This window comes from Macaca thibetana, chromosome 20 (assembly GCF_024542745.1).
Source record: "Macaca thibetana thibetana isolate TM-01 chromosome 20, ASM2454274v1, whole genome shotgun sequence".
Taxonomy (NCBI): Eukaryota; Metazoa; Chordata; class Mammalia; order Primates; family Cercopithecidae; genus Macaca; species Macaca thibetana.
In genome coordinates this window covers 41,868,588-41,880,250 of record NC_065597.1, presented here as the reverse complement: position 1 = coordinate 41,880,250, position 11,663 = coordinate 41,868,588, and the positions used below count along the sequence as shown (strand labels likewise).

The following is an 11,663-nucleotide window of genomic DNA, read 5'->3' as shown; positions in this document are numbered from 1 at the left end:
AAAAAAAAAAAAAAAAAAAAAGTTAAAATTTGTCCAAACTGACGCACAAACATACTTACAGATCATACATGGCATCATTCACAGTTGCAAAAAATGTAAACAAACATAAAGATGCGGTAGTAAATCATAACTGAAAAAAATTACCTGTAGTACACAGTGCAGTACTATAATAATTTTGTGGTTACTTCCAGTTGTTATTGAGAATATCTGCTTAAAACAGCAGGTAACACTAATCAATCATCTGTGTGAGCAATTGTCTCTTTGGCAAACTGTCTATAGCAGTAAAAACTGATCTCTTTCAGTTCTCGAGTAGAAACTTTGTTTCACATATGGGACCCATTCTAGTGATGCTGGAAGTGCCTCTTTTAGAAGAAAAAGTTGAATTGCTTGCTATGTACCCCACCCAGATTGAGGTCTGCAGCTGTGGGTGCCTGCCATTTCAGACAGATGATTCACCCTGTAAACAGATGACATGAAGTTAAGGTATCAGTAAACACAGTACAGTACTGTAAATGCATTTTATCTTCCTCATAATTTATTTTGAGACAGGGTCTTGCTCTGTTGCCCAGGCTGGAGTACGGTGGCACGATCTCAACTCACTGCAACCTCTGCCTCCTGGGCTCAAGAAATCCTCCCGCCTCAGCCTCCTGAGTAGTTGGGACTACAGGCATGTGCCACCACAGCCAGCTAATTAAAAAAATTTTTTTTGTACAGATGAAATTTCACTATATTACTCAGGCTGGTCTCTAATTCCTGGGCTCAAGTGATCCTCCCACCTCAGCCTCCCAAAGTGCCGAGATTACAGGCATGAATCACTGGGCCTGGCCTCTTATAATTTACTTAGTAACATTTTATTTTCTTTAGCTTACTTTATTATAAGAATACAGCATTGTCTGGGTGTGGTGGCTCATGCCTGTAATCTCAGCATTTGGGGAGGCCGAGGTGGGGGAATCACCTGAGGTCAGGAGTTTGAGACCAGCCTGACCAACATGAAGAAATCCTGTCTCTAATAGAAATACAAAAATTAGCCGAGTGCGATGGCACATGGCTATAATTCCAGCAACTCTGGAGGCTGAGGCAGGAGAATCGCTTGAACCTGGGAGGCAGAGGTTGTGGTGAGCTGAGATCACGCCACTGCACTCTAGCCTGGGCAACAAGAGTGAAACTCTATCTCAAAAAAAAATAAATAAATAAAATAAATCAAAATATGTGTTAATTAAATATTTATGTTATCCATATGGCTTCTGGTTAGCAGTAGAGTATTAGTAGTTAGGGTTTTTGCTTTTCTTTTTTTTATTAGAGACGGAGTCTCACTATGTTGCCCAGGCTAGTCTCAAACTCCTCAGCAATCCTCCCACCTCAGCCTCCAAACTGTTGGGATTACAGGTGTGAGCCACTGTGCACAGCCTCTGTTTTTTTTTTTTTTTTTTGAGACGGAGTCTCGCTCTGTCGCCCAGGCTGGAGTGCAGTGGCACGATCTCGGCTCACTGCAAGCTCTGCCTCCCGGGTTCACGCCATTCTCTTGCCTCAGCCTCCCGAGTAGCTGGGACTACAGGCGCCCACAACCGCGCCCGGCTAATTTTTTGTATTTTTAGTAGAGACGGGGTTTCACCGTGGTCTCGATCTCCTGACCTTGTGATCTGCCCGCCTCGGCCTCCCAAAGTGCTGGGATTACAGGCGTGAGCCACCGCGCCCGGCACAGCCTCTGTTTTTTGTTTTGTTTTTGTTTTTAGAGACAGTATCTCTCTCTGTTGCCCAGGCCGAAATGCAGAGGTGTGATCATAGCTCACCGAAGCCTTGAACTCCTGGCCTCAAGCAATCCACTGGCCTTGGCCTCCCACAGTGCTGGGATTACAGGCATGAACCACCACACTTGTCTAGTAGTTAACATTTCGAGGAATCAAAAGTTATATGCTGGCCAGGTGTGGTGGCTCACACCTGTGATCCCAACATTTTGGGAGGTCAAAGTGGGGCCTAGGCAACCTAGGCAATACAGTGAGACCCCATCTCTACAAAAAAGAGAAAAAGTTAGGCGAGCTTGATAGCACGTGTCTGTAGTCCCAGCTACTCGGTAGGCAGGGGCAGGAAGATTACTTGAGCTCGGGAGGTTGAGACAGCAGTGAGCCAAGATCATGCCACTGCATTCCAGCATGGGCAAGAGAGTGAGAGTGTGCCTCAAAAAAAAAAAGTTACACGCCAATTTTCAACAGTGCTGCTGGGGTCATTACCCCAACCCTGAGTTGCTTAAGGGTCAACTGTACATTTTAGTGTATGTGAAATACCCAACTGTTTTACTTTGGACTGCATGCTTTTTTTTTTTTTTTTTTTTTTTTTTTTTTTTTTTTTTTTTTTTTTTTTTTTTGAGACGGAGTCTCGCTCTGTCGCCCGGGCTGGAGTGCAGTGGCCGGATCTCAGCTCACTGCAAGCTCCGCCTCCCGGGTTTATGCCATTCTCCTGCCTCAGCCTCCCAAGTAACTGGGACTACAGGTGCCCGCCATCTCGCCCGGCTAGTTTTTGTATTTTTTAGTAGAGACGGGGTTTCACCGTATTCGCCAGGATGGTCTCGATCTTCTGACCTCGTGATCCACCCGTCTCAGCCTCCCAAAGTGCTGGGATTACAGGCTTGAATGCTTTTTTTCTTTAAAAATTTATTTTTCTTAAAATTGATGGGGTGCCCAGGCTGGTCTCGAACTCCTAGGCTCAAGAGATCCTCCCACCTTTGCCTTCCCTGTAGCTGAGATGATAGGTTTGTGCCACCATGTCCAGGGAGCTGATTGATTGATTGATTTTAAGACGGGGTCTCACTCTGTCACCCAGGTTGGAGTGCAGTGTCGTGATCTCGGCTCACTGCAACCTCCGTCTCCCGTGCTCAAGTGATCCTCCCACCTCAGCCTCCCAAGTAGCTGGGACTGCAGGCACAGGCCATCATGCCTGGCTAATTTTTTGTATTTTTAGGAGAAACATGTTGCCAGGAAGGTTTCGAACTCCTGGGCTCAAGCAATCTGCCCATCTTGGCCTCCCAAAGTGCTGGGATTACAGGAGAGAGCCACCGCGCTCGGCCCCAGCTGAATGATTTTTAAGGTACCTTCCAGAAGACATGCTTTTTAATTCTATACCATGGCACACATCTGACACTCAATCAGTGCCTCATCTTGTTGCGCCCAGAGCAGGTTCCTGACCCAGGACCTTGGTGTTTGTCGTCCCCTCTGTCTAATGGACCATTCCTTAGATGGTCACAGCCCACTCCTTCGCTTACCGCTCGGCTCAAATATCGCTTCCTCAGAGCAGCCTTCCCTGATTAGCCCATCTAAAAATAGCATACTGTCACTGTCCTTTAGCCTGCCTTCTTTTTCTTCATTGCATTTACCACTGTCTGACTTTATAGGCTTCCCTTGCTCACTGGCAAACTAGGTCCACCAGGGCAGGGACCTCATCAGAATTGTTCGTTGCTGTATCCCCAGAATCTGGCATCTAATAGTTGCTCAAGACCATACTTATTGAATTAATTGAATGAATTGCAATTTGAGTTTAAATATTTACTTCTTTTTGCCTCCTCAACCAGACAGGAAATTCATGGAAGGCAGCCACAGGCCCTGGTTGCTTATCTATCACCTCTAAAGCAATTAGCTCAATTCTGCATGGATGATAGACATTCAACCAAGATTTGCTGAAGACCTTGAAACAAGGATAAGTTACACGGTTACCAACATGCATTCTTTCCAGGTGAAAGAGCACAGTGATGCCTTGTCTTTCGGCCCACACATCACAGTCTACAGAGTTGGTTTTTTTTTTTTTTTTTTTTTTTTTTGGAGACAGAGTCTCCCTCTATTGCCCAGTTTGGAGTTGAGTGGCATGAGCTCAGCTCACTACAACTTCCCCCTCCTGGGTTCAGGTGATTCTCCTGCCTCAGTCTCCCAAATAGCTGGGATTATAGACACACGCCACCACGCCTGGATAGTTTTTTGTACTTTTGGTAGAGATGGGGTTTTACCATGTTCGCCAGGCTGGTCTTGAACTCCTGACCTCAAGTGATCTGCTCACCTCGGCCTCCTAAAGTGCTGGGATTACAGGCATGAACCACCACGCCTGGTCATACGGGTTTTTTGTTTGTTTGTTTCCAGACAGAGTTTCGCTCTTGTTGTCCAGGCTGGAGTACAATGGCATGATCTTGGCTCACTGCAACCTCCGCCTCCCAAGTTCAAGTAATTCTCCTGCCTCAGCCCCCTGAGTAGCTGGGATTACAGGCATGTGCCACCACACCAAGCTAATTTTGTATTTTTAGTAGAGACAGGGTTTCTCCATGTTGGTCAGGCTGGTCTTGAACTCTCAACCTCAGGTGATCTCAGCATCCCAAAATGTTGGGATTACAGGCGTGAGCCACTATGCCTGGCCAATAATGTTTAGTTTTTTGGGCTTTCCATTTTTCTTGTTTGAATTAAAAAGAAAAATGTTTCCCTGATCTTATGTCTTGAGATTGAATTTAAAAAATTTTTGTAGTTACTTTTTTTTTTTTTTTTTTTTTTTAACAGGCAGAGTCTTGCTATATTGCCCAGACTGGTCTCAAACTCCAAACCTCAAGCCACCTTCCGGCCTAAACCTCCCAATGTGCTGGGATTATAGGTGTAATCCACTATGCCTCTCCTGAATTTTTTTTTCAAGCAGAGTTTAAGAAAATATATTTAAATTTTTAACTTTTATTTCCTTTTCTTCTCTTTTGAGACAAAATCTTGCTGTGTTGCCCAGGCTGGTCTTGAACTTCTGGGCTCAAGTGATCTTCCTGCCTCAGCCTCCCAAAGTACTGGGATTACAGGTATGAGCCACTGTGCCTGGTCATTTTTATTTTTGAGACAGGATCTCGCTCAGGCTGGAGTGCAGTGTCACAAACATGGCTCACTGTAGCCTCGACCTCCTGTGCTCAAGCCATACTCCCACCTCAGCCTCCCGAGTAGTTGGGACCACAGGCACTCGCCGCTAAGCACAGCTAATTTATTTATTTATTTATTTATTTATTTATTTATTTATTTATTGAGATGGAGTCTAGCTCTGTCACCCAGGCTGGAGTGCAGTGGCATGATCTCGGCTCACTGTAACCTCTGCCTCCCAGGTTCAAGCGATTCTCCCACCTCAGCCTCCTGAATAACTGGGATTACAGATATGGGCCACCATGCCTGGCTAATTTCTTTTTTAAGTAGAGACCAGGTTTCATCATGTTGGCCAGGCTGGTCTCAAACTCCTGACCTCAAATGATCTGCCTGACTCAGCCTCCCGAATTGCTGGGATTACAGCTGAAGAAAGCCTTTTACTTAACACACTTAGGGTATTACTATGGTGTAACTGATAAATTAGCATCTGATAATAGTTTGGATATCTGTCTCCTCCAAATTTCATGATGAATATTTTTTTTCTTTTTCATTACCTTGATCCTACATTACAGGAAAAGGCCCAGCTCATTTTTAAATGTTTTGTAGAGACAGAGGTCTCACCATGTTGCCTAGGCTGTTATCAAACTCCTGGCCTCAAGTATCCTTTCACCTCAGTCTTCCGAAGTGATGGGATTACAGGCATGAGTCACTGCACCCTGCTCATATAGATATATGTGTGTGTGTATATATATATATATATATATATATTTTTTTTTTTTTTGAGATGGAATCTCACTGTTCCACCCAGGCTGGAGTGCAATGGCGCGATCTTGGCTCATCAAAAGCTCTGCCACCCAGGTTCAAGCGATTCTCCTGCCTCAGTCTCCCAAGTAGCTGGGATTACAGGCATGTGCCACCAAGCCCGGCTAATTTTTTGTATTTTTAGCAGAGATGGGGTTTCACCATGTTGGCCAGGCTGGTCTCGGGAACTCCTGACCTTGTGATCTGCCCGCCTCGGCCTCCCGAAATGTTGGGATTACAGGCGTGAGCCACCGCACCCGGCCGGAGATTGAATTTTTAAAACAAGTATGAGGTCATCAAACAAAATCTATTTCTACACAATGTTTTGTTTTTGTCAGTGTGAGTAACATAAAAAATACCGCTAGTTATTTTCCTGGCTATGTAATAATTAGCATATAGCAAATTTTATTCAGGGAAAACTTTTTTTTTTTTTTTTTGAGACAGAGTCTTCCTCTGTCACCCAGGCTGGAGTGCAATGGCGAGATCTCGGCTCACCACAACCTCCACCTCCCGGGTTAAAGTGATTCCTTGCCTCAACCTCCTGAGTAGCTGGGATTACAGGCATGCACTACCACACCTGGCTAATTTTGTATTTTTAGTAGAGATGGGGGTTTCTCGATGTTGGTCAGGCTGGCCTCGAACTCCGGACCTCGGGTGATCTGCCCACTTTAGCTTCCCAAAACGCTGGGATTACAGGCTTCAGCAACCGCCCCCAGACAGAGAAAACTTTTAATACTGATTTCTAGTAATGTAACAGCAACAATCAAATAGAATGAACCAAAATTCCGAAGGGTTTTTGTTTGTTTTTGCTGGACAGGAAGTAGGATTTATTGGTGAGTATTAAGAGGGGGCAGCACAGTGGAAGCCCTCACGAGGGCAGGGCATGCCACTTGTCCAGAGGGCCATGATGGGGATGTACTTGATCTCACAGTCATCTGCGATGAGCCGCTTCTCAGCCACCATGTCTTCAAATTCATCCGCATTGAACTTGGTGAAGCCCCATTTCTTTGAGATGTGGATCTTCTGGCAGCCAGGGAACTTGAACTTGGCCCTGCGCAGGGCCTCAATCACATGCTCCTTGTTCTACAGCTTGTTGCAGATGGACATGATAACTTGGCCAATGTGAACCCTGGCCACAGTGCTCTGGAGCTTTCCAAAGGCACCTCGAATGCCTGAGTGGAGCCTACACTGGCGTAGTGCAAGATCAGAGACATGAACATACATCTGAAAGGCCTGTCTCCACGGTCCCTTAGAGCAGCCCATACAAGAAACAGGCTGTATACACTACCAAGGAAGCTGTTGTTTGCAGCTGAAGGGTCTTTGTGTGTTTTCCGTATTTATGGTCATACTATTTATTCTCTTATGAAAAAAAAAATAGGTAAGGTCAGGCATGGTGGCATGCCCCCTTGTAATCCTAGCAGCTTTGGAGTCCAAGGTGGGAGGATCGCTTAAGTCCAGGAGTTCCAGACCAGTCTGGGCAACGCAGAGACTTTGTCTCTACGCCTTGTTGACGCGTGCCTGTAGTCTTAGCTACTCGGAGGCTGAGGCAAGAGGATCCCTTGAACCCAAGAGGCCGAGCCTGCAGCGAGCTGGGAAAAAGTTACTGAACTCCAGATGACAGAGCAAGAGTTAGTCTCCAAAGAAAGAAAAAGGTAGAGCAACACTTAGTTCTTTCATAGTTTTCCATTATTTGTCATTAAAAAAATAGAAGGCCATTATCAGCCATCAGGGACTTGTTCTGGACTTTGGATCAACTTTAACGGGCCCACATAGAAGCTGTTCAATTACTTTTTGTCTCTTGATTAAAAATACTTAACATTCCCCTTTCCTTGTCTTTTTAACCACAGAGATTTGAAAGACATGCAAATAACGACACAGTGGACAATCTTTGCTGATGCTAAATCTTCATTTTAGCCTTAAAAGCTTGTGGGTTTTCTTAAAATTTAATGCTGAACTCAGAAGAGCTTTCTAAGGCTGTTGGTGCACCTTACGGCAGGAGAGCGTCTTTGCTACGCCGCTCAGGAGTGTGTCTGCTTCTCTGTGCATCTACACGTGTTTGCGTGTCCGTGTGAAGTGGATTGAGTGTGTGGCTGTGGCTTTCAGCCCTTGGCTCACACTCTCAGTCTTAGTGGCCTCCCCCAGGGCTATGCATGGGGTGCAGGTTTCTGTGGCCTCGGGCCGGGATGTAGGGGTCCCCTACCCCGGCCAGGGCGCAGCAGGGCGGGGCGCAAGTAGCTGTGCAGGGTCTCGCGCAGCCCGCCCCGGGGCACGCGCTCGGGCGGGGGGCGTGTCCACACCCCACCAGAAAGTGTTATAGGCTGTTTTTTTAAAAAGAAAGTGTTTTAGAAAGCAGGCAGAAGCCGAGACGTCAGGGGGAGTTGGGAGGGCCCGGGGTCCGGCGGCCACAGGGATGGGAGGAGCGAGAGGCGGGGCGGCACCTCCCACAACGCGCTCCCTGCGGGGCGGGCGGCGACCTCCATGCGGTCTCGTCCAGTCTCAGCGCCGGTGAAGCCCAGGCAGAGGAGCCGCGCGCGCGTCAGAGGCCCCCGCACGCCCAGGTACGTGGACCCCTCCGCGGATGGCGCAGGGACGGTTGGGCCGGGCGGTTGCGGCCCTGTAGCGCCGCGGCCTCTGTGACGCACGGCGCGGCCTCCGGGGCTGCTGTGCGGTGCGGGGGGGGCGGGGCGAGCGCGAGAGGGCGGGGAGGGGCGGGGCTGGGGGGGGGGGGCGGAGCGAGCGGGGCGGAGCCGGCAGAGGCCCCGCCCCGGCCCGGAGGAGCGAGGACGCTACGGAGCAGGCGCGTCTCGCCGCCGCCGCTGCCGCCGCCGCCGCTCGCCCTTCTGTGGAGCCGCCGCCGCCGCCGCCGCCATTTGCACGGGGACCCCAGTGACAGGGGCTCGGCGGAGGGGCGGAGGGAGGGGGGGAGGGCCCGCGGAGCCCCCGAGGGCGGGAGCGACGCCGCCGGCGCCGGCCCGGCTCCCTGCGCGACCGCGCCGCCCGTGGCGGGCCCCGAGCAGCAGCAGCAGCAGCAGCGGCGGCAGCAGCAGCAGCCGAGGCCGGGCGTGCGCCTGAGGCGGCGGCGGCGGCGGCGGCCCTGCAGGCGGCCGGGAGGGGCGGGGGCAGCGGCCGCCGCCGTTTGATGGATCCGAGGATCGCCTGGTTCCAGCCAGAGCAGCTCGGACCGTCCAACAGTCTGTGGATGCAGATCTGGGAGACGACCCAGGGGCTGAGGAACCTCTACTTCAACCACCACTGTCACAGCAGCGGCGGCGCGAGCGGCGGCGGCGGCGGCAGCAGCAGCAGCACGGCCACCGGCGGGAGCGGCAGCAGCACCGGCAGCCCCGGCGGCGCGGCCTCGGCCCCGGCCCCGGCCCCGGCCCCGGCCGGCATGTACCGCTCCGGGGAGCGCCTGCTGGGCAGCCACGCGCTGCCCGCGGAGCAGCGGGACTTCCTGCCCCTAGAGACGACCAACAACAACAACAACCACCACCAGCCCGGGGCCTGGGCCCGCCGAGCGGGCTCCTCGGCGTCCTCGTCCCCCTCGGCGTCCTCGTCCCCGCACCCTTCGGCCGCCGTCCCTGCCGCCGATCCCGCCGACTCGGCCTCAGGCAGCAGCAACAAGAGGAAGCGCGACAACAAGGCCAGCACGTATGGACTCAACTACAGCCTGCTGCAGCCCAGCGGAGGGCGGGCCGCGGGGGGCGGCCGAGCAGACGGCGGCGGGGTCGTGTACAGCGGTACCCCGTGGAAACGGAGGAACTACAACCAGGGAGTCGTGGGGTGAGTGCTGGCCCTGCGGCCCGATGGCCTGGCCGGTGCGAAAGCGCAGCCGAGCACACGCCCACAGTGGGGGGTTGTGAGGGTCTGGGAGCGGCCACCCCCACGGCCTGCCTTTGCTTCTGGTGCACGGGGGTGCTGCTGGCCATCCCCACCCCCCTAGCCATCCACACCTTTCCCCAGCCTCCTTAACCGTCCCCACCCTCCGTTCTCCTGTCCTCCCTTAGTCGTCCACACCTTCCTCCCCTCCCTCTTAACCGTCCATACCTTCCCCAGGTCCCCCCTTTATCCATTCACTCTCCTCCCATCCCCCTTAGTCAAACACATCTACCCCTGACCACCACCCCGCCTCCAGCCCTCCACACCTTTTTCCCCGTCATCACAACTCAAGATGAGACCGCTTAACACGGGCATATCATTCATTCCCTGAGAACATTGGTGTGTGAGTGTTTTTTGATGGTGCAGGACCCGGAGGTGCTTTCCTTGCCAAGAATAGAAACATCCAGAATGCTCCTCCCCCTCCCCCAGTCCCAGACAGCAATCATGTCAGCCCTGTAAGGCATTGCCTGCTCTTGACCCTTTGGCCAATCTTTTTATTTTTTAAAAATTCGCATATCACAGATGCCCTGTCTGTGGAGAGGGTGGCGTGGGATGGGTGACCGCTAAGTTTAGGCTGGCGAAGGTGGTGAGCTCTTCTGAGGCCCTGATAGAACTTTCCAGGAGTTCATGGTCCGCGGCTCCAGCTTCTCACTGTAAAGTTGTCATCCTGGCAGAGGCAGCCAATGCTTTTCATTCTAGGGGGTAGAGATTTATGCTAATGAGTGAATATTGCACCACTAGTGACTTTCTGTTTAAAGTTCAGCTGTTAGAAAATGGAATCTTACCTGACCCCTAGTGAATTATGTACATAAGCAGGGAATGTTTCCAGCTAGATCACCCTTCAGAAGAGTCCCTGTGTTGGAATAGGTTACTGAGTCTTATTTGTTTTGCAAAACAAAGCTTTTGGTCTCGTGTGTGTGTGTGTGTGTGTGTGTGTGTGTGTGTGTGTGTGTGTAGCTTGAGTATGGAGAACGGGCTTTCAAATTGCTTTTCATTTTTCAGGTTCTGTTTTACATTGAGGGCTTTGGCATGCAAATGAAATTACCAATTAGTAATCTCATGTGAACCTTTTCCTGGATTTATTCATTCAGATCTGTCCTGCTTTGGCTGAGAGAGAGAGTTCTGTGTACCTTTTTGAAGGTCTGGATAAAATGAGTTGGTGGGTTCCATCTGCTTCCAGTGGGCTGGTGTCTGCTCTATGCTACTATTACAACTCCTACCTTTTGTGGAAAATGCAGTCAAGCGTTTTAGGACTGGTGCTGTGGTACATGTCAAACCTGCCCTCACATTCCAGAAAGGGAACCCTTTTAGGGTTGAGTCCTCTGTTGCTAAGCTTCAAGGGCGCTCTCCATGGTCATCACGTTTTATTAAAGGCTTGTGGTTCCATCCTGTTAGCATTTCCAAGTCTAAGCGTAAACCTGTGGTTTAGTGACAAGCAAATTGATGTTGAGGGTTTCTGGTAGTTTCATTTCACAGGAGTAAGCTCCAGTTAAGTAATCACTGTCAACGAAAACCTTGAAGTTCCTTAATTGCATTTTATTGAAGCCTCCTTGCATGTGTCTAGCAAAAGATATAAGTCCAAGATGCTTATTTTTTTTTGATAAATTAGAAATTGTCCTTTCCTCTGCTTGCTATTTAATGCAGAAGATACTCTAAAAGGTTCATATTTGTACCTAGTAGAAGCAAGATGTTCTTGTTCCTAATTCAAATATATTGCCCTCAAAGGGATTAGGAGAGGAATTTTCATTTCCCAGAGGGATTACTGTTTTAAAACTGATTGTAAACCTCTTTAAAAACTGCTTATCACTTCACCAGATTTTCCATTCTTTTGCCTCCTCCCTTAGAGGATGTCAGCAGTTAATTTTTTTTAAAAAAATTGAAAAAAGAATTTCAATTCTGAGACCTCCTAGTTTCAAAAAATACGTTAAACAATTCCCAGGAGTGTTAAGAGTGTCGGGGTGCTTAGAAATTCTTGCTTTGATTCATGTATCCTGATTTCTTTTTTTTTTTTTTTTTTTTTTTGAGATGAAGTTTCACTCTTGTTGCCCAGGGTGGAGTGCAGTAGCACAATCTCAGCTCGCCACAACCTCTGCCTCCCAGGTTCAAGCGATTCTGCTACCTCAG

General features: G+C 49.7%; 1 protein-coding gene and 1 pseudogene across 5 annotated transcripts in view; one reads left to right on the top strand and one right to left on the bottom strand.

Moving 5' to 3' along the window:
- Positions 1-6,894: 6,894 nt before the first annotated feature.
- Positions 6,895-6,984, bottom strand: LOC126945124 (uncharacterized; annotated as a pseudogene).
- A 1,129-nt stretch (positions 6,985-8,113) lies between these two features.
- The window catches only part of TENT4B (terminal nucleotidyltransferase 4B), an 85,345-nt gene continuing 81,795 nt past the window's right edge, over positions 8,114-11,663 (top strand). For 2 of the 5 annotated variants that reach the window (XM_050774795.1, XM_050774794.1), the window contains exons 1-2: positions 8,114-8,221; positions 8,928-9,443. In XM_050774795.1, the coding sequence (XP_050630752.1) occupies positions 8,142-8,221; positions 8,928-9,443 (596 nt within the window). In that variant the 5' untranslated portion in view covers positions 8,114-8,141. Of the gene's footprint in view, positions 8,222-8,500; positions 9,444-11,663 lie in introns of those variants that run through there. The other 3 variants (XM_050774792.1, XM_050774793.1, XM_050774791.1) reach the window with 2 other exon arrangements.